At 42.8% G+C, this 24,952-nt stretch overlaps 1 protein-coding gene across 4 annotated transcripts in view; it reads left to right on the plus strand.

The window, feature by feature from the left end:
* Positions 1-24,952, plus strand: part of LOC143217279 (uncharacterized) — a 301,556-nt gene that overhangs the window by 31,578 nt on the left and 245,026 nt on the right. Inside the window, exon 2 of one of the 4 annotated variants that reach the window (XM_076441346.1) lies at positions 13,419-13,494. The exons of the other annotated variants lie outside the window; for them this stretch is intronic. Within the exon in view, the coding sequence (XP_076297461.1) occupies positions 13,476-13,494 (19 nt within the window). The 5' untranslated portion in view covers positions 13,419-13,475. The remainder of the gene's footprint in view (positions 1-13,418; positions 13,495-24,952) is intronic. 4 annotated transcript variants of the gene reach the window in all.

A 24,952-nucleotide genomic window follows, 5' to 3' on the forward strand; every position in this document is an offset into this window, starting at 1 on the left:
GAGGCGGGCGTCTTCGAGACAATCGATAGAACGGACGACAAACAAAAAACGGGGAGAAAGAGTAGGAGAAGACGAAGAAGAAGAAGAAGAAGAAGGAGAAGAAGGAGTGGTAGAAGGAGGACGTGAGGAGTAAAGAGCGTCGGAATAAGAAAAACTATCCCTGTTATGTATCCGCGGGTAGCTTGCCTGCGAAAATAAAATTCGTTTTCCTCTTTTCCCTGGTTTTCCGCCGGTCTCATCGCCCATCCCCTCGCGCCGCTGCCTCATTCCTCCGCGTCCCATCTCATCTCATCTCATCTCATCTCATCTCATCTGGAGGCTGCGCGCTTGTTGATATTCATTTGGAACGTCACTTCTACCGCGGTAACCAGCCGGTACTCTTGCAGAGGCTGCGTTTGGCGGCAACGATTCAGTCCTCTCTCCTCACCCTCCACCCTCTCTCCTCGGCCGTTTCTCCTTCATCCCCAATCCGCTCCTCGGTTGCCGCTTTTCTACGACAAGCGCAGCCGTAATGCCGGCGGCCAATGCTCGCGAAAGGCTGACTCAGGCACCGCCGTATGGCCGGGGACGGTGCATCGATCGCTGCACCTCCTTGCACCCTCTCTCTCTTTCTTTCCCTCAGACACCCCCCGCGAGAGAGCTTGTTCCTCTCTTTTCCCGGCTACCTCCGCCACTTTTCTTGCACGCTCGCCCTCTCTGTTTCTTCCCCGGCGCGGCGTCTTCACCCACAGCCTCTACCCCTCGTCTCGCCCTTCGCACTATTTATTGTTGGATACTCGATTAGTTAAACATCGAACTTTCTCATTGTTATTACCAGACTGCGAATTTTTGTGCAATATAAAAGTGTTCTGCATGGATTGTGCAGCAATCCATGACAAGCAGGAGTAAAATAAAAATTCATTTCATCCCTAACGATTTTCTTGCGTTAAAAACAACGTTACAGCGTTCTGAAACTTTTCGAATCTTTTACTGTTCTATATTTCACCCAGCCAATTCCTTCATAAATGCATAAAAATGTTCTACTTGATTTGCAATCAACTGGAGTGAAATAAAAATGTATTTTCTTTTTTAGTATGATTAATAGGTCGAAAATAGTATAACAGTGGTTTTAAATTCTTAATGATAATAAATGCATTAAATCCGCTGTGTCTAGTAGTTAGAATTAGGGAGATGATCGGCACTCGCTGCATTTCTTTGATCTTCAAATTTTTCCTAATTACAATTGGTTAAAGCGAGCCTGAAAGCGACTTTTTCCAGTCGATTCCTTTGATTGGACAGAAGTGCGCAAGGCTGCGAGGATATCGCGTCGTTTCAATTACGGACGCGGGTCACGAATTTCCCCGCACCGCATCGGTAGCGCTTGCGACGGGTATCAAACGGCGGGTATTGAGCTCGTTTTACGGCGCGCAGTTGCCAAAACACGGTTCCCAATATCGCGTTGGCTCCGGGGGTTGTCGGACGGGGGGTGGCTCTCGCGATCGATTCGACTCTTTCAATTCCGCGGATCCGGCCGCACACGCCCGGCTTTCTCAATTACACCGGTGTTCTAACCTTTATTGTGTCGATGGAATCGGCCATTCTTCCTACAGCCGCCCCGGAATCGACTAATATCCGATCATTGCAGTCTCGATACGATTTCCGGTTCATCTTCGATTCTTCTGAATTTTTTTCAGAAATAATATCGAACCCGTTACACACTGGAATTTTTTACACATATTGATCGGTGTTTGAAGTGCGTCTGTGATTTTTTTCAAGCAAATATAATCAAACTCACACGAGATATACATTTTTTACAGGGTATGTTTTGAAATACGGTTGAAAAATGGTCCGAAGAATTTTTCTCGGCAAAACTATCGGACCTATTGGATTGGGATTCCGCACACATATTGACTGGTGTTTGAAGGGCATCTGTGATTTTTTTTCAAGCAAAAATAATCAAAATCGCACGAGCTATATATTTTTTTATACGGTGTGTTTTGAAATACATGGGACGACGGTCGCCATGGTTCAAAGAATTTTTTTCTGAAAAACTATCGGACCTTCTTCATTGAAATTTTTTACACACATTCATTGTTCTTTGAAGCGCGCGTGTGATTTTTTTCAAGTAAAAATAATCACAATCACACAAGTTATATATTTCTTCGATGAGGTACGTTTTTCGTCACTAACTAATGCCACGAAAATCTTTCAATCAGTTCCACCTATTTCATGGAAACGGTCGACAGTGCGTTGAATGATATCCGCGGATATTCGAGCGATATCCGGACGTATCTCCGCAGTAGGGAGCGTGACGGTCCCACTCGGGGTTCTAATTGCATCGGGATAGTGCATCGGGGGAAAAGCTGTAGCTGGAGTTCTCGGGTTCGATCTCCGCTGCTCTCGGTTGCAATTGGTCCAGAAGGGTTCCGGAAAGGAAACGGTAGAAAGGAAAGGTGGATGGAACGGTGTAGAAGGTGGCGACCATCGAGTTGGAATGGGAACGGGGAATGGGAACGAGGAAGAGAGAGAGAGAGAGAGAGAGAGGATCGTACGAGAGTTTGGAGCGTGGTCGCAGCAGGAAGAGCTCTGTTGAGGAAGAGGCGCGGGTGGCTGGAGGGGGCAAGCCAATTAATTTTACGATGGCAAACAGTGAGACTGTCGCAACGCCGTTTCTGCAGTTCACCGAAGTAATTAAAGTTTAAATTGTTTTGAAGAACAATAACGCCCTCCCTCCCTCCGCCTTTCCATCGGTTTCACCGGCTGTCTCTTCGGCGCGCATCTACCCACGTCTACAAGAGAGAGAGAGGAGAGAAGAGGAGAGAATGGGAGACGAATGACTATGGAACCGGGGCGTGATGCCTCTGCGATTGAGACGCAAACCGGAAGTTCGGGACGCGGCCATTCTTGTTCTTGTTCCCCGATACGTGGTGCGCTTTCATCCCATTTCAACTTCTACTACCATCTTCAACGTTACCTATTATTTCCGTCGATAATAACGTTCCAATATTTTTCTCAAGAATATACGACGTAAACATGTTTGCCGGCCGTTCACGGTAATAGCCTGGCTTTTATTTTGTCGATGAACCCTAGCCCGGCATCGATTAGCTCAGCGCCGTCCTGGCTGCGATAATATCGGCTCTGCTTCGTCCATTACACGCCATCGCTCTAATTATTACCCCGTTGGATCGAGTTCTCATCGATTCGTTGCGCCCGCGGAGTAGAGGGTGATTGAGGTTCGAATGAATGTGACGAATCGCGAGAAATCAAGATTAATCGGTGCACACGGAGAAAGTGAGAGGGGGAGAAGTGGACCTATTAAACCGAAGAACTTTTCCCCCCCGTTTACTCGACAAATAAAGGAATCGTGCGGCTACTTCGCTGTTTAATTGTCCGGAGCTGCGCGAGGATAGAGCTGCAATTTTAATGTGATAAATGGACAGTGGATTTCATGCATTAATTACAAAAATGAGTACGTGTGAATTAAAACGGTAAAAGCATTGGAAGAATTTTAAAAAATCTATACCATTATTCAAAATATTGTTTATACGATTATAAGTATGTCCATATCTAATCAATTACCAAACATTTAAGTATTATATGAGGTATTATATCAATTTTATATTTATATTAGGTTATCGCCCATAAGATAATTAATTTTGTAAAGAATGTCTGACATCTCAACTCATAAACTTCGTGATTTCCTAATGATAGGATGACCTAATACAAAGAAAAGAATTTATGTAGAATGGAATTATTCTAGGTCGGAAGAAATGTTTAATTTTCCATTTGAAATATCTCCGAATGCAAAGGGTTAAGAAAGAAAATCAATTTCTATTTTCCTCCAGTTTGTTGCGATTCAGTTAGAATATTTTTATTTCGCATATAAAGATCCTCTTCTAGTCATAAACGTTTACAAAGGAGCGCCGAACGCGCCCCCTATTAGCGGTTGCTGTAATCAAGATCCGACGGTATTACAGCGATCAAGCTTTTCTTCTCCAATTAAGAAATCCCTAATCACGATCGAGCTGCTGCTCGAACAGTAATTGAATGTTGCTTTTCGAATACTGGCATTACTTTCGTATGCATCCAATGGTAAAATAGAGGGCGGAGTAACCAAAAAAGCTGGCTGACTATGTCTATTGAAGATGTGCCTAATTACCAATGCGGACTTGCGGAGGACTAGCTCGGCAATGTAAGCCGGCTCGCGTGCTCTCATTAACAATTACCTGTACAAGGAGAGTTAATGCGCGGCATGATTACGGTTATAATTAGTGTCGACAGACGCTTGACGAGGGGGGGGGGTTGGGGTGGTCGGTACAAGGGACGGTGAAAGGGATAGGGTAGGGCTCTGGTACAAGCTTCGGATAATGAGTTTCCGAGAGCACCGGGCCTAGCCAACTACCGATTCTCCGCTGGCATAAGCCCCCGACAACCTCGATCAACCGGTCTTCCGCTCCTTTAGTCGCGTCAATGCCGATAATAATTAGTCATAATGCGGTTTACCAGCCGCCGTTTGCCTCGCTTCAACCAATGGAGAGACACCTGCGCTAGATTTTTGCTCCTCCAGATTTTCACTGGTACATACAATGTACCGATCTCGCTCTGCCGTATCGCTGCCTAGATGACTGACTAACTTGGTTAGCTGGTTGCCAGGCCGCGAGAGCCGCTGGGAAAATTACAGTGTCTGACTCACCGCATCCAGACGCCAGATACTCGAACAGATACGATAGACGTACAAACGAGTACAACTTAATTAAATACAATTGAATGGAAACGCGAAGATCCGACCGACCAACAATACTCGCTTCTGCTCGCTCGCTCGCGCCGTTTAGCCGGAAAACATAATGATACCGCCGCGATGCGAACAATTATTTTTCCCATTCCCACAGCGCCGGATCGAGGATGTTTATGCAAATGCCTGGCTCTTTGCCGAACGCCGTTTTCCTACCTTCCATTATCCCTTTTAGATGTTGGATTCTCTTATTGCAAAATTTCGGCTGCTCTTTACTTTACCGGACTCAAAATTTCTACCTTTCTCCTACGAATTATGATGTATTTGGTATGTAATCCAGTAGATTTGTACCCGGCGCGGCTGCAGATCGAAGTTTCGAACCTCTAGGATCAATAGTTGAGAAGCTATGGTCGCTTAAAGTTGAGCATATTTCCAGTTTCTTGACAGGTAAGGTAATCAAAAATTCTCAACTTTAAGCGAGCATAGCTCCTCAACTATTGATCCTAGAGGATCGAAATTTCGATCTGCATCCGCGCCGGGAACAAATTTACTGGATCACATATGTTCGTAGGAGAAAGGCACTAATTTTGAGTCCGGTAATGTAAAGTTTACCGAAATTTCTGTTCGGAAGCTAATTTCGTCGAGGAACTGGTTCGAAACATCGCCGTGTGGAAAAGTTCCGGAGATAAAAGTTTGACCTACTGGCTCTGGTTCTTTTGTATCGATTGTACATAGTTCCCGAGTGTAGTCGCGTGATCAATGCGAGCGATGCCAAACGTTTGGCACGCCGTGATTTCAGTTGCTCTATCGGGTTTCTCCTTGACCTAAATCTAATCGTGCCGATACATTGTTCATCGTGCCGAATAACAGTGACCTTTGCGAACTCGTTCTACGGTTCGTTTCGCGAATCCGCTTGCGGGATTCGAGTCGCGCAAGATCAAAAGTGACTGCAATATTATCGATTTTACGCAGACCTTGTATCAACGAGATTTTAAACGTGCAAAGTTGCGATTATTCAGCGGATGAAACCAGACACCGCGACGAAAAGAACGAGGCGAGACATAGTAGCACAAAGAAAAACAATTTGCATATATGATTGCCGTAAATACGTGTATTTACAATCCTCCGCTAGCCGCGTTGCATCATCAGCGTTTTTCAAAGTATAGTGTGCTCGATCTAAGATCCAATTCCAACCATCTGTTGTTCATCGTGTCGGGTTGCACGAGTCTGTAACGTGAATCTGCTTCGCGCTGATAAATTGTTACGACCTTGTTACGGTCATTAATTAGATCCACTTAAGTACCTTCTTTAATCTGATCTCGTTTGAAGATCGATTCGAGCGCCGTACGCGGTTTCCATTTTACCCGTTTGCAAAAATGCGTGCTCTCGTTTCATTGCTTATAAGTAGACTGCAGATTTGACGCGTTTTTAAAAAATGGATACATAGTTCAGATTTCGAACGGTGGACAGGTTTAAAACATTTAACGTCAATCTATTAGTAAAGAATGTAAAGAATGAAAGAAACTATTACTTGGCCCTTGTTCGTTGATGCAAACAATTTTCTACTTAAAAGATTAAAAAATTCAACAATTTATTATTTTGCCAAGGACGCTCAATTTCATCTTCGAACGAAAAATATCTAGTTGTGCAGAATTTCTGCAGAGGTGCACGCCACCCCCCGGCGGTGGCATTTGCTCTAGAACGAGGAAAAGAGTGAACGTGACAGTCCGGTCACGCTAAACTGGCATCGATGACGCACGAATGACGCGAGCGAAATGCCATTAAGTTATACATATCCAGTTCCGGGGAATTGCTCGTCCTATCCTCTCCGATTTCTAGCAGCAACGATCAGGTCGCATTGAAATCACGACGGGGTGGAAACTTGCGAGGTAGATCGCTAATAATTTCGACCTTTGCCCTCTCGGGACGTTCCTCGGGCAATCCGGGATGCGGGACCAACAAAGAACAGAGACTGAGAAACGCTGGTATGTGCTCGATTCTAATATTAGCGGGCCGTATGGGCCGTCCGATCAGAAAATTTCAGCGTCATGGCTTTTAGTACAGAGAGCAGGTCTACTGCACACGCCAACACGACGATAATCAGCGCTAACTTGGCTCTAACTATTCATAGCACGTGCGCAATGTTGTGCCCGGCACGTTGCCCGGATCAGGCGTCAACTCGTAATGCAGCCTCTGATCTCTCTCTCTCCCCCCCCCTCTCTCTCTCTGTCTTTGGATACACGTACCTACAGAATGACGCATAGTGGTGCACGCATCGGCGGTGCATTATCGCGTCGATCGTTGCAACGAGATCCGTGCGAACAGGATTTTACTGCCCGAATACTTATCGGTAGCTGGCTACGTTGAATCAACCGGTGTCGTTAATTACAAGTTGTTAGAGGAACGACGTTCGCGCGATCCGACTTCATTAATTTCACTGGTTCGAATCGACGACGATTGATATGAACTGCACACCGGTGCATCGCGTTACGCAATCGGCAGCGTTGTTTGCGAAAACGACGCGCGAACGCTGATTTTGCTAATTATGGTCGTCTGGCGAGACAAGTGACTGGTCATGTTTCTAATCGCGCGCAGTGGCTCAGTGGATAGAGCGCGCGACTGCGGACCATTTTAAACTGTGGTGCCCAAGGTGATTTGAAATTTGCGATTGAATAGCATTGGTATTCTCATCGCCCCGTAATCGACCCTCTAGATCGGATCGTAATTATATTATATCGACCACTTTGATGATCCCTGACTTAAATGTTTGGATACCAAAATATTTAATGATGCAAACAACACTTTGAATAATGGTACAGCAATTTTTAGTAGCTGTTTTTGACTGTTTTAAATTACACTTACTCATTTTTGTGATAAATGCATAAAATCCGCTGTTCTCGTCAGAGATTTTCCTCCTTCTTCATTATTATATAATAACAAGGAGACTGCAGATTTTATCCGTGCGTCGTCTCGATCTTCTCGATCACGAAGTACGCCGAAGCCAGGTCAGACCTTGTAGATCCCCGTAGAACCGCGAGGCGTCAAGTCGCGCCACGATAACGGAAAAAAACAAAGAATCAGAAGAAGACCAAGGTGAAGAAGAAGAGGCACAGGATGGTGAAGTAGCACTGTAGTAGGCTAGACGAGGATGAGATACGTGACGCGTCGGCGCAACGCTGCAGCGAGCAGGCCAATTTATTTAATGATGACGCGTTTAACAATAATAAGAGTGCCGGGAGGCCCGTGCGATGTTTTGCCGCGTGTGTAGCGGGCTCGCAAGTGCTACCACGTGTGCAACACGTGTGCCCGTCGGGCCAGCACAGTGTGTTACGTGCGCGTAAACTCATGGTTAGAGTGGCATGCGCATCAGGGTGAGCAAATTGCGGTGACCGGAGAATCGCGATGAAATCGCACCGTTGTCTGTCGAGATAAAACCGAAACGGCCACACAGATAAAAAGGGAAACGAGTCCTGTGGAGGGATCTGTACCTTCGAGGGAAATTAATAACGCTTTTTCACCGGAAGACAGGACATCGGTAAAATTGCATTATTTTTCTGAGCCTTTCGAATTCGTTTCCGTGACTGTTTTCCTAGTAAATACGTAAATTTTTTTAATCTGCGACATGCGACGCTGTTCCCGACGACCGCAGAAATATTCTCCGCGCAGGAAAATTCGCGAACGGCCACGAGTCGAGTAGCAACGTGATTTACCGTCGTTCTCGAGGCGAGCAAATTGCTTTCGCCGCGAGCCGGCGCGCGAGTTTCTCGAAGACAGGATAATGCTCCTTTTTCCAGAGGCCTTGGCAGTGAGATTGATCCGGTCTAGTCGCCGCGTTATTAATTCGTACGGCGAAGATTTATCAGCTCTCTGTCCGGAGAATAGGTAATGGCATCGAGGGAATTAATGACGGGAGCCGCGGACAACGCACTTTTATTTCCATTTCTGCGGACCATAAATTATCGAGCGCTCCCGAACAGCTCGGCCACGGGAAACGTATTAGTTCTTGATACCTTATATCGTTGCGCGTAATGAGAAATTTCTGCTTTATTTTTCAAACCACCGATTTTTCCCCCTCGGATCGAAACTGGTTCGATCGAGTGGCCACGGTTTGGCCCGTGGGGCGCCCGCCTGGGCCGGGAGCCACCAGGCTCCGCCCACTTAGCGTTCTTCAAAGAATTGTTTGAAATAGGTTCAACTTTAAACTAAACTTTATTGTCGGTGAAAACCAATTTGAAGAAAGTCGAATTAAATTAGCTCTTAGTTTCTTTGGCAGCAGTCTTTTCACATCAGGAATAAATTGAATCCCCTCGAATTTCGTACTCTAGCATTCCTTGAAAATTTTTAGAAGATCCGTAGTCTATAGATTACATTGTAACAGGAGATGCGACAGAGCGCAACAATTCTCGGATTTCGAGCTTTTTCCAAGATTGATTGCAGCGCTCATTAAATCCGTTTCCACGAACAAAAAATTCCGCTCTAAACAACGGGAACTATCATTGGCCGGTCTATCAGATTACATTCGATCGAGGGAGTACGCATCTGCTGTATCCCAGATCTAGGAGACCGTCCCGCGAAATCCTGGATTTGCATAAGCACATGCAATCCAGCGATTACTCTGTCGGGTGTTGATGCGGGCAGCATTAACGAGAGAGGAGAGAGCCGGATTGAGCAACCAGTTGAATTTGACGCGGCTATAATAAACGCGCGGCTCGCATAATTTCATTTGAGATCGGAGGAGTGGAGAGCTAACGACGCGGAGGTGCTTAAGCAACGGATACTACATCGTTGCATGAAGAGCAGATAAAAACCAGGGCTTAATAAGATCCGCGGGACGATAGTTATCGTTCGAGCACATAGTATAACGACGCTGCTGTGCGTGTACGACCTGGCATTATCCTACAAAGTGTCGATTAGCCGTGACAACGATATCGCGTATGGAGTTACGCTGGCAGCTTGCAAGATGTTTGCCCAGCGGGCGGCCCGGGGGCGGGGACCCAGGAAAAAGACCATAAGCGCGACATGAGACCCGAGTGCGACACGTATTTGCCCTTTGACAGTTTTCGCCACGGACCAGACGCTTTTGCACTTTCGAATACCGGGACCACTGGCGATCGAACGATGATACGTAATCTGATTTCTCGGGATCGGGTTTATTGGGGACCTCGCCGGACTCGTGGTGTCCTGTTTCACCTATTAGCGGTCGCCTCTTTGTTCCTCCGACCAGCATAGCATAATGCTGGTCATTATAGCCACGCAGATCTCCACGAGAGATCAGAATTTCGTCGAGCAACCGATTGGGGCTCGATCCATCCAATAATAACAACCCCAGTAGCATTTAGGCTTGGCATTTTGTTGGGCCTTCGAAATGTCGCCTTTTCATGCAGTTGGGCGTACGAACGGCCAACTGGGCCCTCTAACATATTAATTCTGATTTTCTCCTTTATTTTTATGGTATATTATAAATATGTATAATGTACATATTAACAATGTATGTATTACCTCGAGTCGAATCTGGACGAGGGCAACATCAGGAACGTCCTCCTCTTCTTCAGATCCATCGATATACCTACGACCTACATAATAATATATGAACTGCTTTAAATTTGTGTTGCTGTCTCTCATTCTAGAATCAACATAAACCGTAGCTCTTTCTGCAAGCTGCACATAAGATATGTTAAAATTACAAAACTGAGTTGGTGCAATTCAAAACAATAAAAAGATTAAGAGAGTTCAACAGTGTCGATATACTATTTTGACCAGAACAAAATTATTAACGAGCAAAATCAATTTATACTTAACTCCTGTAGATTGCAAATGATGTACAAGAATTTGATTTTTTTTTTTATTGAGGAAATCTTAGAAGAGATTTATTACTACGTTTTGTATGAAGATCCGCAGTCTAGTTGCAATCAATTGTAAACCAGGTCGCTAATGACTAGACAGCGAATCTTTCTGCAAAATAAGAATTGTCTGCATCGATTGCAAGAGGTGGTTGGAGAAGATTAGGGGGGAGAGGTCCACGAGCGGAATCGAAGTGTAATTCGCGTGGCGGGTGCGGAAACCACTGAAGAATCTGCGAGGACCAACGTAGAGTTATGCTAACGAGGCCGGCGATTTGCGTTCCAGTCTGTTTATCGTGGTGTTGCAGAGCCCCCCCCCCTCCTCTCGAGTCGACGCGCGATTGGCAGAACGAGATTAGAGCGCTCGCGAGCCGCCACGATAAGCCCATTGTTGCCCGGTTCTCGTTCGCTTTTAACGGCGCGGCGCGGCGCGGCGGTGCGCACTTTTGAGCGCCGCTTTTGCTCGCGTGTGTTTTCGCGTGGATTCCTCGGTGCAGACGCTGCAGAAAACACCGCAGTCCTTTGTCCTTCGCGGCTTTTCACCGATTTCCTGCGGACCGCGCCGCCATTTAATGACGCGCGTTATCAGTTGCCTCGACAAATCGGTTCACTTGCTTCCTCCGACAATTGGCTCATTGGGGTTAGAAGCCTTGGTAAATTATTGATTTTCATTCTAAAGGGTCTTTCAACAAGAGGTGTCATTTTAAATCAACGGTGATATTTTTATTTCAATTCAAAGTACAAACTCTGAGATTAATAATTTTCTTTTCTTTTTAAATTTATTGACGATTAACATCATCAATCGATTGAATTAATCGTCTATTTTTCAATGATTACCTTTTGCAATCGTACACATCGATCGATCAATCTTGGTTAAAATTTTAATTGATCAAAATGCCCAACTCTGTAGCCGTAGTTGAACATGGTTGCAACGAGCAATGTTACGTACTATAACGGACACTTTTTGTTGCCGGCGCGGCGGTATACTCGAGTCGCATGCAATTATCTAGGTTTCTGTCGAACGGTGTCATGGTTCGTTGACAAACGTGAATGAAGAGATGTGAAAGCGCGCACGGTGACCCGATTGTAGGTATAAATATGATTGCCACATCCACGAGTGCTTCCTGACAGCGAGAAATATTCGAAAGTTAGCCAGCGATCTCGCCGATCGATTCGGACAAATTCTTTGTTCGTGGCAATGCTGTTTAACATCGTGTGAATCAAAGTGTTATGTTCGAACGAATGAAGAAAGTCCGAGTTCACACCGAGTCCAGTTAGGGACTTCGCGATGCATATGTATTTGCCTGGTTTATCATTCGCCGTTACTCTTATCATCGTTTTACAGCCAGAAAGGATGGCTAGAATAGTCGCGGCTAGAATAAAACGCGTTGTACAGCAATAAACGCACCTTTGTGTTTAAATTTAGCTATTAAGGTTAAGCTTTATAGCTCGAATGTTACAGGCGCCGGTAACTCAAAATAACTACATTCGCGCGCATATATTATTACGGTGCTATAAATATACTGTTCTCAATAGGCTTGGTCTCGTCGAGCGCGTTTACCGTTCGACTGGTTCGAAGGGGGACGTCTCCGGTGGTGGGGGGGGGGGATAAAATTTGAACGTTTACGGAGATAATGCGCAGGGTCGTCGGAAAAATTCGATCGGACAGGTCGATGTTTACGAGCGCGCGAGGCAATTTCCTTCGGGGCGTGGGGCAAATATTTTCTTTCTTATCAATCGGTCGGTGGCATCAATCTTGTTTTCCCGCGCGTCAGAAGGAAACGTACGATTCCCGTTTTTGCGGTCTAGCTAATGGTTTCCGCGATACGATCGAAGGGATCGGCTCGCGAGGCCGGTATCTTTATAGCGCGTGCAATGACTCCTTTACCCTGTGCAGTGCACCGGCATGCACTGCCCTCATAAATCCGTCAACCAAACATCATTAACTCGGTGTTATTGGTGCTTGGCCGCGACTGGCGCAGCAGTTGCAAACAGTCCTCGCTATTCTCGACCAGCACCAGTTAGAGTACCCGCTGATGAATCAAGACAGATCCTCTCGGGTCTCGGGTACGCTTCAGACCCGCGATTCCATCGTAGGCGAGAGCAACGCTCGATCCAGGCGATATAGTAATTCACTGTAAACACGGAACTACGGGGATACCTTTGATCCTAGCCTATGCACCTTGATCGATGTCTTTTTGCTGTGTTTCGTTTTTCACAGTTTATTAGGTCGTACAGGAAGTAATCTCGTTTTTCTTCTTTTTTTTAATAGACTTCGGATTTTACGCGCTTACGACAAAAATGGATACGTACAATTTAAAACAATGGACATGTGAGAAATATTTAAAGACATCGATGTATTCATTTCAGCTGAATAGAATAATTAAAAGAGGAATACAATGTTTACTTGGCTCCTGTGTCCTGCAATCAATGCGAACATTTTTTATTTTGCTTAAAGATTCGCTGTCTACTGATAAAAAACAGTTGCCTTTTTGTTGCAAGATTAATATATGATAGAAAGAATAATATCCGAGAAATTGCAAGAGATCATGGAACAAAATGTCATAAAACTTATTCTAAATGGTTCATTAAAAACTGACTTTCATTTTCCCTTGAGAAAATGTATTCATTTTTCTAATTTATGTTAAAGTGGAGTGACTTGGATTGCTTGGTACTTCCACTGCTAATTGATTTTGGTACGAGAGGATCGCTCGATCTAGCCGATCTCTCGTGCATAATTCAGCGTAAACACAGAACATCGCGAATACCTTTGATATGCAACTATAATCATGACCATGCACTTTGATCGATGTCCCCATGCCTGCAGCTCGTCATTCATACTGATTTCCTCTCTTTTCTGCTTTCAGGTAAGCACCGAGTCAATCATACACACAGGGATCCTTGTGGACGCTTTGTGAGGACGGATGCTAGTCCACCGAGCATGTATGCATGTTAAATTATCATTATACCGTGCATCGTTGTGCTCGGAGTCAGTATTGAGTAGCTGGAATTAATATCTGGCGGCTCTGCACAATTGCATCACTTTTTAAAGGTCGTTCTTGTGATCTTATTTACTGAGCCGTAAATTATTTGGTTCAAGTATGTTGCTGTTAGTGAATTTTTATTTTGACAAACCGCTGTTTATGGCAACTACACACATACTACATATGTACTACGTATCTGAGAACCAAGCGCTATCACTGTTTGCCAAGGCACTCGCAAATTCATGTCTAGAGACCTAACTGGACAATCGACTGGACGACAGCTGAAAATATATCCTCCGCATATCGTTTCGAAAAATAGCAGGTTCCAGCGGTCGGTATCGTGAACCCGACGCACAGTGTGTCGAGTATATGGGAATTCGGGAAAAAAGTCATAACTCTTAAACTATGCAATTTTCGAGTAAAGTACCTTAATACTTTTTGAAATAAAATGCAAAGACGAATCGATTGGTATATAAAAAAAATTTTTTTTTTAATTATATATATAATTTTAATTTTTTTTTAATTGCGATAACCTTGTTTCTCATGTTTTTGTACTGCATAAAAAGTAGTTTACAATTTTAACGAAAATTAAAAAAAAAAAGTACAATACTGTATACATTACTTATTTAAATCTTCACAAGGAGGAATTAAAACTTAGGAATCCTTAAGAGAATTCCTTTATTTTACCTAGAAATATGATAAATAAAATGAATAAATTATTTAATTAATCAATTAACATAGATATTAAATATATTATTAAATAATATGTGTACATACTATACTACTTCAGCTTCACTATCATCAGAACAAGTGTCTGGGTTGGAATCTGATAAGTAGGATGTTTCATTTAATAATAAATAGTCTCTTATATCTGCGAAATCCTTTTTTTCTTTTTTCGTATGTTTTTTTTTATAATGGGCAATAATTGGATCCGACTCCAGTAGAAGACGATTTAATAGGTCTTTATTTGAATTTTCTCTTGATGTCTTGCGGGTATTATGTTCCCGAAAGTATTTTATATTTTTATGTTGAGCCTCTAGAGCTTCTTCGGATAATTTTCCAATAGGAACATTTGTATTTTTAATAATTTCGACTGCATGGAAAAATAATTTATGCGTAGTTACCGGCATCACATACCAATTATAATGTTTTAAATATAATTCTCTAGCTTCTTCAATTATTTCTTGGAATTTAATAATATTTATATTTTCTCCGCATGATATAACTCTCAGAATAATACCTAATTTCTTTATTAGTTCACAGTCAAGTCCAGTTATTGTCGAAGTTAATAATGGATTTTTAAAAAACCTGCGAGCCGTATTGCCATCATTAGTCGTTCCGAAACCTACTTTTGGCCTATCAATTATTAAACCCGTTAAGGTTCTAAATTTGTCTTGAATATTTTTTTTTGTTTCTGCAAAAATAATTTTGTGGCTTTCATTTCTTACTTGCCACGTCTTAAATGGCAACCTATACGCTATGTGCAGCATGTTTTCAAAACATCTTATCCATAGATGAAGTGTCGAAAGCCCATAAGAATACATCGTCTCATCTGGTTTTTTAGTAAAAATTGCATGCGTATTCATTTCTTTTGGTGTAGCACCGCAGATGTAACAAACTTGTGCGGATTTTGTTCCTGATAGGACATTGCAAATGCTTCCATCTATCATAGTGAATTTTACATCGTAATACACAGTTATATTCATATTGTTCTTGTTAATATTGCTGGGACATAAAGTTGAAATATCTTGCTGTAAATTAGTATATTCGTTCTGCACTAATTCTTTACATTCCTTTGCAAACAAAAGTTTTAGTGGTCTGCATAGTGATGTTGACGCGCAAGATTCATTCATCCAAATAATATTGTTTGTTTCGTTGTCAGTTATGTGGATTGGTACAATCGCACTCACAAACATATATTCATCATTTGCAGAATCTTCTGAAAATGTTTGCTTATATTGACTGAGCCCCGAGGTGCCATCAAAACCACACTTAATTAATAATGTGATATTAGTAACTTTGACATCTTCCATCAAATCAATAATTGAAGATGCGGTTCTGTGTAATAATTCCTGCATATTTATTTCCGCAGATGTCTCAGTTATTTTATATTTACTCATGTCTGGCAACAGAGATGTTTTACATTTTTTTAACTTGTAATAAGACGGAAACGATTGAGGATATTTGGAGTTCATTGTCTCGCGTAAATTTTGGTACCGCCTTATTGATAGTTTTAAGTTTGAGCATACAGCTAAACTTTCCACCAACGAAAAGCTTGTATGTGTGCTCGAGTTTTCTATTTTATTTAGTAATTTGGTGGCATAAGTCAATTCCTCAACGGATCGAGTTTCTAGTAAATCTTGTACTTTTAGTTTTTTTGATTTGTTTCCGCAGTGTTCAAAAGGCTTTATTGGCCTTCCCATTGTTGATGATCTCTCCCTACTTGGTCCGGCTTCTATTATGTTCAAATGGTCTATAATAAATTTATCTAGAATGATTTTTGAATTAAGCCATGTTCCGTAACGCACATTTATTCTTGAATATATTTTAGAGCAAGCGTTGAATCTTTGTTTAAATCTACAATGCATCAATTTTGACAATTCACTAAGATGTTTTTTAATACTGCCTGGTGCATCAGCCAAATTTAAACTTGTTTGAATAAATGTCGCTAGGGCAACCATTTTATTTGTAGAACGTCTCCATACGTCAAAACATTGCCGATATGTAATAGAGTGACATTGGTCTAAAAAATTAAAAAAAGAAAAGAAGAAATTAATAAATAGGAATAAACACATAGCATAATACACAATTACTAATTCACGGTCTTTCTTTAATTTCACAATAACACTTACCATTTATTGATAGAGAACTCATGTTTTCTTATAACTATACGCTTGGATTATAAATTTTATAAATAATATTTGTACGTATCGCGACCGCGTATCACGATAATGGATTGCCCGCCAAATTAATCTCAATATAATATAATAAAAACTGACTCGAAAGATTGCTGAGAAAAAAATCAGTATCTGTTTCGGCGAGCTGTTTTTTCGCCCTTGTCGTCTTTGGTCCCCACTCCTGTCTGTTAGGATTATTAGGATCTTCGATATATTAGGATCTTCGATAGACTTTATTACACTTTTTAACACTTTATTCGAAGTACAAAATTACATGCTTCCGCGTGTAGAGTAGAATACAGAATAATCGAGAAAAGAAAAGAACGCGAGGCGAACGGAATCATCGTATAAACAAAGAACGATCAGTCCGATAGATCACGCATTGTTACACAGATGATGGCGCGAATACAAAATAAAGGTCGAGTATTAATTTTCCACCGAATTGGAAAATTGATCTAATGAGCCCGAAGTGCGCTGGGCCCATAGCGGGGGTGACGAGGCCGGTGGCGGAAATTCCAGCAGATGGGAACTCGATAGACTATGTTAAAAGCGTGGACGGCGAACGCACGCGTCTCAACGTCAACATAAATTTCTACTATTTTTAACATTTGTGTATATTTATGCACTTAAGGTCGACCGCCATATCAAGTCTGATGTGCTTTAAATTAATATAATACGAAATCTCAAAGGAACCTTTTGGTACTTTCTTTAATACTGAATTGAAAGATTGTAAATATTTAAACAATTTTAAAACTAAATATATAATTTATAAGAATAAAATTGAACACATATGTAAGTACTTATCAAATGGCATGCGTCTAAAAATAATTGCAACAAATTTCTTCGGAAGACTACGCAGAAAGCCGCCGTGCGCGAGCGTCTTAATATGGTTTTTTATTATTTTCTCCGCTTGAGCTAATGTGAGCTGATTTAAACCAATGCGAAATTAAAGTTTAATATGCCACCAATTACTGTAAAAAAATTCACGGGTGTACTTTGATGTACTTTTTTTAAAACTCTAATCAAAGTTGATAAATGTTAAACATAAAAAAATTAGGACAAATTGCGATAATTTAAAAAAAATTTTTTGGGAGATTGAAGGTCTAATAATGCTAAACACACCCTGTAAAAATCAAATTAAAAAACCAAATAGCTTGCGAGGGACGCATCTTTTAAAAAATGCGCGGAATTTGACAGTGAAGTTGCAGCCTCAATTTTAATAACAAATTGATTTATTCAGTTAACATTTAAGGTAGTTTTAGAAACTACGTTTTGTTACGAACATTTTAGGATATATAAATTTGCCGATCTTACACTTTGATTTTCGGACTTTTTTCCATTGGACGACACACTGTGCGACGGTGTAAAAAATTGCGAAAGCACGTACCCGCGGCGTAACAGGCGCGTTTGTGGGAAAGTTAGCCGCGGTCGGCGCGCGGCGGCGGCGGCGTTGCAGGAAATTGTAATTCACGGTAATCGATATCCGGATGAGGGGAGTACGCCGCGCCGCGACAATAAACCCGGCCACGACGTAATCTCTGCCGTTGGCGAATTATTTTAATGGGAGACTTGTATATTCCGTTTCGATCCCGGGTTTCAGCTACTCATTATCGGATCCCGTGGAATAGTCGTTTAGGAATTAATACCCATCCCATTTAAAAGATTAATGCCTCCTTCTTTGCCACATTACTCTGAATCAATTAACGCTCCGCTAAAAAATAGAAAACTCTTCATCAAATTCATCTAAATTCACCTGAATGGCTGGACAGATGAAATAAAAATGATTAAACAATAACCACATACCATTTTCAACTTCTTCGAATGATTAAGACAAGAATGGAATGCCTGTTTGGCTCCTGTCTCTTCTAAATCAGAAAATGAAACGAGCACTGAAAGTGTTTGCTGCATTATTAAATTTGTACCGAATAAATTGCTAAACGTATTTCATATTTTAACCCTTGGCACTCGAGTGGCGACTCTGAGGGACCACTGAAAGTTGCTGTCGCATTATTTAACATGTTGTTTACATTATTAGATATGTTGGTATCTAATAAATTATTAAACATTTAAGTATCGTATGAGATATTATATCAATTTCGTATCCAACAAATTTAAAAAATCATCGAATAGAATGAAAACAGATTGTTGAAATAGAAATATTTTATTTTCTAAATTGTGCATCTTATCTGAAATACTATTTTCTTTAGGCAAAATAAAATCTAAAATATGAAATAGTATTTTAAATATTTGTTCCGCCAAATAATACCCATTTCAGGCCGTAAGAAAAATTCTGTTTTCCAATTAGAATAGCTCCGAGTGAGAGAGACAGAGAGAGATTCGCTTGCCCTAACAAGCTGGTGGCGCGATCATTTCGCGACCGCCAACTTCGTCGGCTGTCAGCGCCGCGAGAAATCAGTTGACATCTTACGATCGGTAATAAAACCGCAGATAAAGTCAGCGCTGTCTCGGTGCGAGATCGCGAATGGAAGTCAAACACGTAGGACATTTTACGGTTCCAGAAGGCGTTCTCGAAACGTGCGTGTCACGATGATGCACCGTCTCGCTGACAGTTACGCCGCTCTCACCTTACGCGAACGCGTCGGTGCATACACACCATTTCTGTACCCGTCATTGCAGTTTCTACAAGCCAGATGCGCCGTTTAACATTTTAGTACCCGAGCCTCGGGTATCCGCAGAGCGTCGCTTATGGTTGGACGCTGGTTCTACGGCGTTCCTCTTTGTGTACTCGAGAAGGTGTTGGGTATTTGCCGATCACGATAGCAAAGTCACCGGTTACGTCTGTATTTTCCCGAACAATTTTTATTTCACCTCCAGCTGAATCATGCGAACGGCTGGAAGACTGGAACTGGACGTGGGAAGATTCCCTACGAGTATGAGAAAAACGGTTTCTACTATTATAAAACTACAGTTTACGTGGTTTCGCTGTTTTTATCAGACCCTCTTCTTGGCTGAAGCAGTTTTCAGATATTTCTGAATTTTAGTTTTTCAATATTTTAACATATTCTAATGCAACCCCTCATTCTAATTAGGTTATTCGTACAAAAACCAAGCAACCGAAGCGACTAGACTCTAATTTATTATAAACTCGGCGAAATAAGTCTTCTTACACCCTTTAAAACAGAATAACTATTTTATAAAATGTACCAAAATGACCTGATGTTTTGTAAGCAATTAGAAGCATTGGTTTACCGAAGGGAGTGTCTACGAACATTAATTTCTCGCTACCGAAACACAAGTATGTATCGCGGTGGAAGTATGCCAGGCCCGTCGATCGGCGCTACCGAGAATTTGCCTCTCTAATAAGTGGCTATCGACTGGAAACCGGGATAACTCGTGTGAGTGAAAGCTAATGATTCGTTCCGAAGGAGAAAGTCGGAACTCGGGAACCGGCCGGCCAATGACACACGTCTCTTGTCGGGTCGACTCGGTTTTGTTGCACGATTCTGCAGTGAAAAATCCCGTGTCGCGTGACTCACGATCGAACGCGTCGCAATCGCGAATCGTTCACAGATTCTATGAAATCTGCGACACCGACGAGCGATAACGCTAAACATTCCATTGTCGGTGACGCCTTCTTATCTAGCTCCGATAACAAACTGCCGGGAACAATATCTTTATTGGACCGGACTTTTTTCTGGGAAACTCTTCAGGCAAATAAATACCTTTTTCCTTTTTACGAAGATGAGAAAAATGGTTTTACGCGCTACCCCAGGCTACACCAGAGAGTGTGGGACTCGAGATGACCAAGATGGAGGCGGTCAGAACTAATACCCACTGAAAAACTCACCTTCATAGGGACTCTTAACCCGTTCAAGTCCAAACCCGGAGATATCGGATACAGGGACCCACTATGCGCAATACTCTTGTATACCGAGTTGACGCATCATCACTCCAGTTCTCAACTGAGACGCACTGGACATATTCTATTCCGAATTCGAAAAATAAATACCCGCAACGTCGATGAAAAATTCGGAGTAAAACTCCCATTTCGAATTTTGGCTGGAAAATGGAGGAGGTTGCGAACGGTCCTTGATAAGCGTTTGTTCTCTGGCGGATTTTTTCGTCGGAATGATGCCGGCCGGTAATTTTGCAGCGGTGCTCGCGATAATAACATCGTTACCGGTACAGCCTGTAACAGCATAAATGTCACTCGGGCCGCGTGACGCGCGGCGTTACCGTTGTTCGTTCGTTCCGCGGCTATATTTAATACGGTGATTAAAATGAACCGGGTGTTCATTAACACCGCATTCAGCCCTCGAGTTTTTTGCTTCATTATCAATTTCCACTCGGCCGGGCGTCGTTCGTTTTCCCGGGCTAGCGGTATCTCGCGGTTTTCGAATAGAAACGCGACACAATTCCCGTGATTTGTTGCTCGATTAATGGAACCATGCACGCTCGTTCAATCGATCCAATATTCGCACGCTCTCCACGCCCTCCGGCTTCCCCCTCTCTCTCCTTCCCACCGCTCTCTTTCTCTCCTCTTTCGATTTTCACCGGTCGCTCCTCGTCGTTTTTCCGTATCGCTGTTTCATTCTATCCGCTTTGTTCTCTTTCTTCCGATCAGTCTCCATTTTCCTCGAAAAAGAATACTCGACAATCGCATTCACATCGCAACAAACCGATTTAAAAGTAAAATTGGATATCGGAAGGCAAATGGAAGGTGAGATCGTGAAGATCGGAAATATTCTAATAGAACTCTCCATGACGTCGCACACTCTAGCCAATAATTCGGCTAGAACCGAAAGCGCCAGTGAAACGACCCAATCGGACGGCTCGCTGCCGCATTCCTTCCGAATTCCTGCCAGGAGACTTCTTGCTAAATAACAACGCGAGTTCCTGTTGTGCTAAGAGCGTTCTCGGGAGCAAGAATCCAAATATTTGCGGCTGTGTGAAAATTACGCGAGGGGAAGGCTCACGCCACCCCTTTGGCCAAAGAACTCTAATGTTCCTACATACATCAGTACCTCTAATAAGAAAAGCTTTTTGTTTATTTTTATAGTTAATGTAAGAACCATTAATATTGTTAAAGCTCTCTAAACAAACATTCTTACCCGTTCTACCTCGTTTCTTCTCTTCTTCCCCATCTCTCTGTCTGAATTTATTCTCTCTCTCTCGTCTCTCCGTTCCGTTCGCGTTCTCCGCGTGGCCCTCGACGTCGAATACGATATCATCGCTAATAGCAGCGACGTCGTTGCTGGCGGCGACGCGGAGATCGCTTACGATATTTTCTCCGGAAGGTTGTAAGCGAGTCGCAGCCTCGGCTGCGCGGATCGATCGCCGGATAAACCGGCCGATAGACACAAAGCATTGTGGGTAGGACGATGCAACGGCATCCGAGAACGGCGGCTCCAACTCTCGGTTCGCTTGCTCGCATTCACCAATACCTTCTCAAGGCAAACAAAACGACGAACAAATGCTCGATACCATACTGATCCGCTGCGCCAGGGACGCGCCTAGTTCCTTGCCTACTCTTCCGCTTCTTTCTAAACCCTTTCTCACTATTTCTCTTTCTCTCTCTCTCTCTCTCTCTCTCTCTCTCTCTCTCTCTCTCTCCTCTCTCCGAACAGTCTGATTGATACCGATTCAATTTCCAGAAATACCGATGCCAGGCACAGACAAATCTTCCCGTTCGAAAAATTCCTTCACGGTCTGCTTCCGCGACGATTTCGAATGAAATTTAAATAAAATTATACAGATATCAAATTTTAATGTAACACTCTAGTGTCAGTATTGTGACAGTTTATAATTAGACTGCGGATTTTTGTGCGATTATGGCTTCCAGAAATTTTCAAAAAATAATAGAGTAGAAAGTTTGACGGAATTTAGTACGATTTTAATTTATTTCTGATCTGAAAAGACTACTACCAATTCGATTTTCTTAAAATTGACCTAAAAAAATTGCAACTTGCATAAACATCCGCAGTCTATTTATAATATCAGGAGTTAAGTATGAAACTTGACAAAAGTTTTTGAAATTTCTGTATTATTTGTCAAGTTTCATACTTAACGACCTGATATAAACCTTAACGGTTTCTAATCTGTGGCTGTTGCCAAGACATTGAAGACACGGCACATTAACAAACAGAAGACAGTCCCTCGAGCAAAACGCAGATTTGATAAACAACTTTCATAAAAACAAAAGCTCTGCAGTACGACGTACCAGCGTAATCTCCAGAGGCGCGTTAAAGGCGTTCGTACACGTCGAGTGCAAAGAGTTCGGGGAATAATTCAGTACACTTTTGGGACAAGTATTGCGGCTTCTGCGGTCATGTAATAAGTGACGGAAGCACATTAGCGGCTCGCAAACCGCAGGGATGTCACGCACCACTGCTTTTAAGAGTTTAGTGTGCTTCCCCCGTGCCATGTATATTAGGTTTATCGCGTTAATAAACGGCGAGCGGTCGAACAGTTGAAATTACACTTTTAAGGGCTGTCGCGATAAAAAATGATTCACGACCAGCTGCCACCCCCGGAAAGGTAATCAGCGTAGTTCAGAAATAGCCGATAGAGAATTAAACTTATCGATCATACGTACGCTCTGTGATTAACTGTCACTCATCCCCTGTCGGCAGAAATTGTACGGAACCCGAGCATTAATGTAACATCACTGTCAGCTTCGACTCGCCATGCGTTTCTCATGCTAACGTGCACAGTGACGAGAGAACGGCTCTCGCCTTTTGTATTGGAATACTGTGTTCGCCGCCGATAAATTTCCTGAAATTTGTCCGGCCTCGGGACGAAGTTCACTGTGCCGTAATGGGTGCATCATAACTGTTCGATTTAATCGTGCAAGCGCGCTGAAGAGTTTTATGTAAATTTCTATATTTCTGGGCAAATTGCAGGATTCACTTTCCAGCTTTTGTCGAACACACAATGCGAATAAAATTCAATTCCTCCATTCGCAGTTTTCCTACTAAATAAACCAGCAATCGGAGCCGAAGGATTAACTTTTTAGCTTTCTGGAACACAAAATATGCATGAAAACCGATTCCTCCATTTCCAATTTTCCTACAATTAACTCGAATTTTCTAGAACACAAAATATGTTCCACAATTAAATTATTCTCCTAAAATTAAATATAAGCTAAAAGAGCAACCAGAGTCTGAAAGCTAAACTTTCTAGCTTTCCAGAGCACAAAATATGCATAAAAATCAATCGCTTCGTGTACAATTTTCCTGCAATTAGAAATAAACCAGAGTCTCCAGGTTACTGCATTTTACTGAAAACGCAAAAACTCGTCGGTTCGATCATTCCGAATTATTAACGCGAAAAACCATGGCGGGGATCGATAGGCGGAAAGAGAGATCGAGTTGCGATATGATCGGAGACGTGTATATGCAAGCTGCAATCAGTAATTCAGCAGCGCGGAGGAAATCGCGGAGCACTTTGACCGATCCGTTCCTGCAATAGAGTCCACCTCGATACCGGTGCACGGAGTGCATCGTGCATCTCTCCTGCCTCCTCCCTCTCCCTGTCTGCCGCAAACCCGACTCGTCCCATCCACTCTCTCTCCGTCTCTGTTCCTCTCTTTATGGTCGGTCTGTTCGTTCTATTCGTTCTATTCCAGAGCTCGTTATTGAATTTGTGCGTCGGGCGAACGAACCGACGATATCGCCTTTCAATATCGCTTCATTTGGCTCACGTTCATTCGATTTGCGGGAATATCTCTGACTGCACCCCTCGCCATCCCCCTTCGCCAACCCGAAGCTACCCGGTCGTGCTCTCTTCAGCAACGAGAGAACCCTCTCCGGAGCTCCTCTCTTGTCATCGTACACCTCAGACTAATCCTTTTTAAATATTCCAATCGGAATCAAGCGGAAATTAATCGGATCTTCGGGCTCGTCTGATCCCCCCTTTTCTCCCCTAAGCTTTGTTCACCAGGTCCAATTTGCTCGGACTGGAAACCGATGCCGATATACGTTCATTGAATCGTCGGTTAATTAAACGGCTTGTTACCGATCAGCGATACGTTCGTTCGCTGATAGAAGCGAATTAGATTCCGTCCCCTGTTAATTGTCGCGAAGTCACCGACGAACTTTTGCACGAATTACAACACCGTTCACAGTAGAATCCCATAAAATAATGTTTTCGACGACAAATTGGCTCTCCGAGATACCGAAACTGGTTTTACACGGGCCACAATTTCGACAGTGCACATACAATGCCGAAGGCATTAGGCATCGCGGCGATATGTAATTAAGATAGGAGATCGTCAGCTCCCAGATATAAAATACGACGGAGTCGTAAACCGTGTTCTATATCTTTCGAGGCACATTTGAAATGTGCTCGGCCAGGTGCAACTCTCACGCAACTCGCCGCAGATTCGAGTGTCTTCCCCGAGCGCCGCCATTGTGCCGCGAACTTTCTCGAGCGGCAATCATTGTCTCCGATACTCGAATGCAATACAATTTTACTGCAATCTTTCTGCCTGTTACCCCGAATTATTAGGTCCTTCGGAATGTAATTTCGTGTTTTTTTTTTTTTTTTTTTACCAGACTG

This window comes from Lasioglossum baleicum, chromosome 16 (genome assembly GCF_051020765.1).
Source record: "Lasioglossum baleicum chromosome 16, iyLasBale1, whole genome shotgun sequence".
Taxonomy (NCBI): domain Eukaryota; kingdom Metazoa; phylum Arthropoda; class Insecta; order Hymenoptera; family Halictidae; genus Lasioglossum; species Lasioglossum baleicum.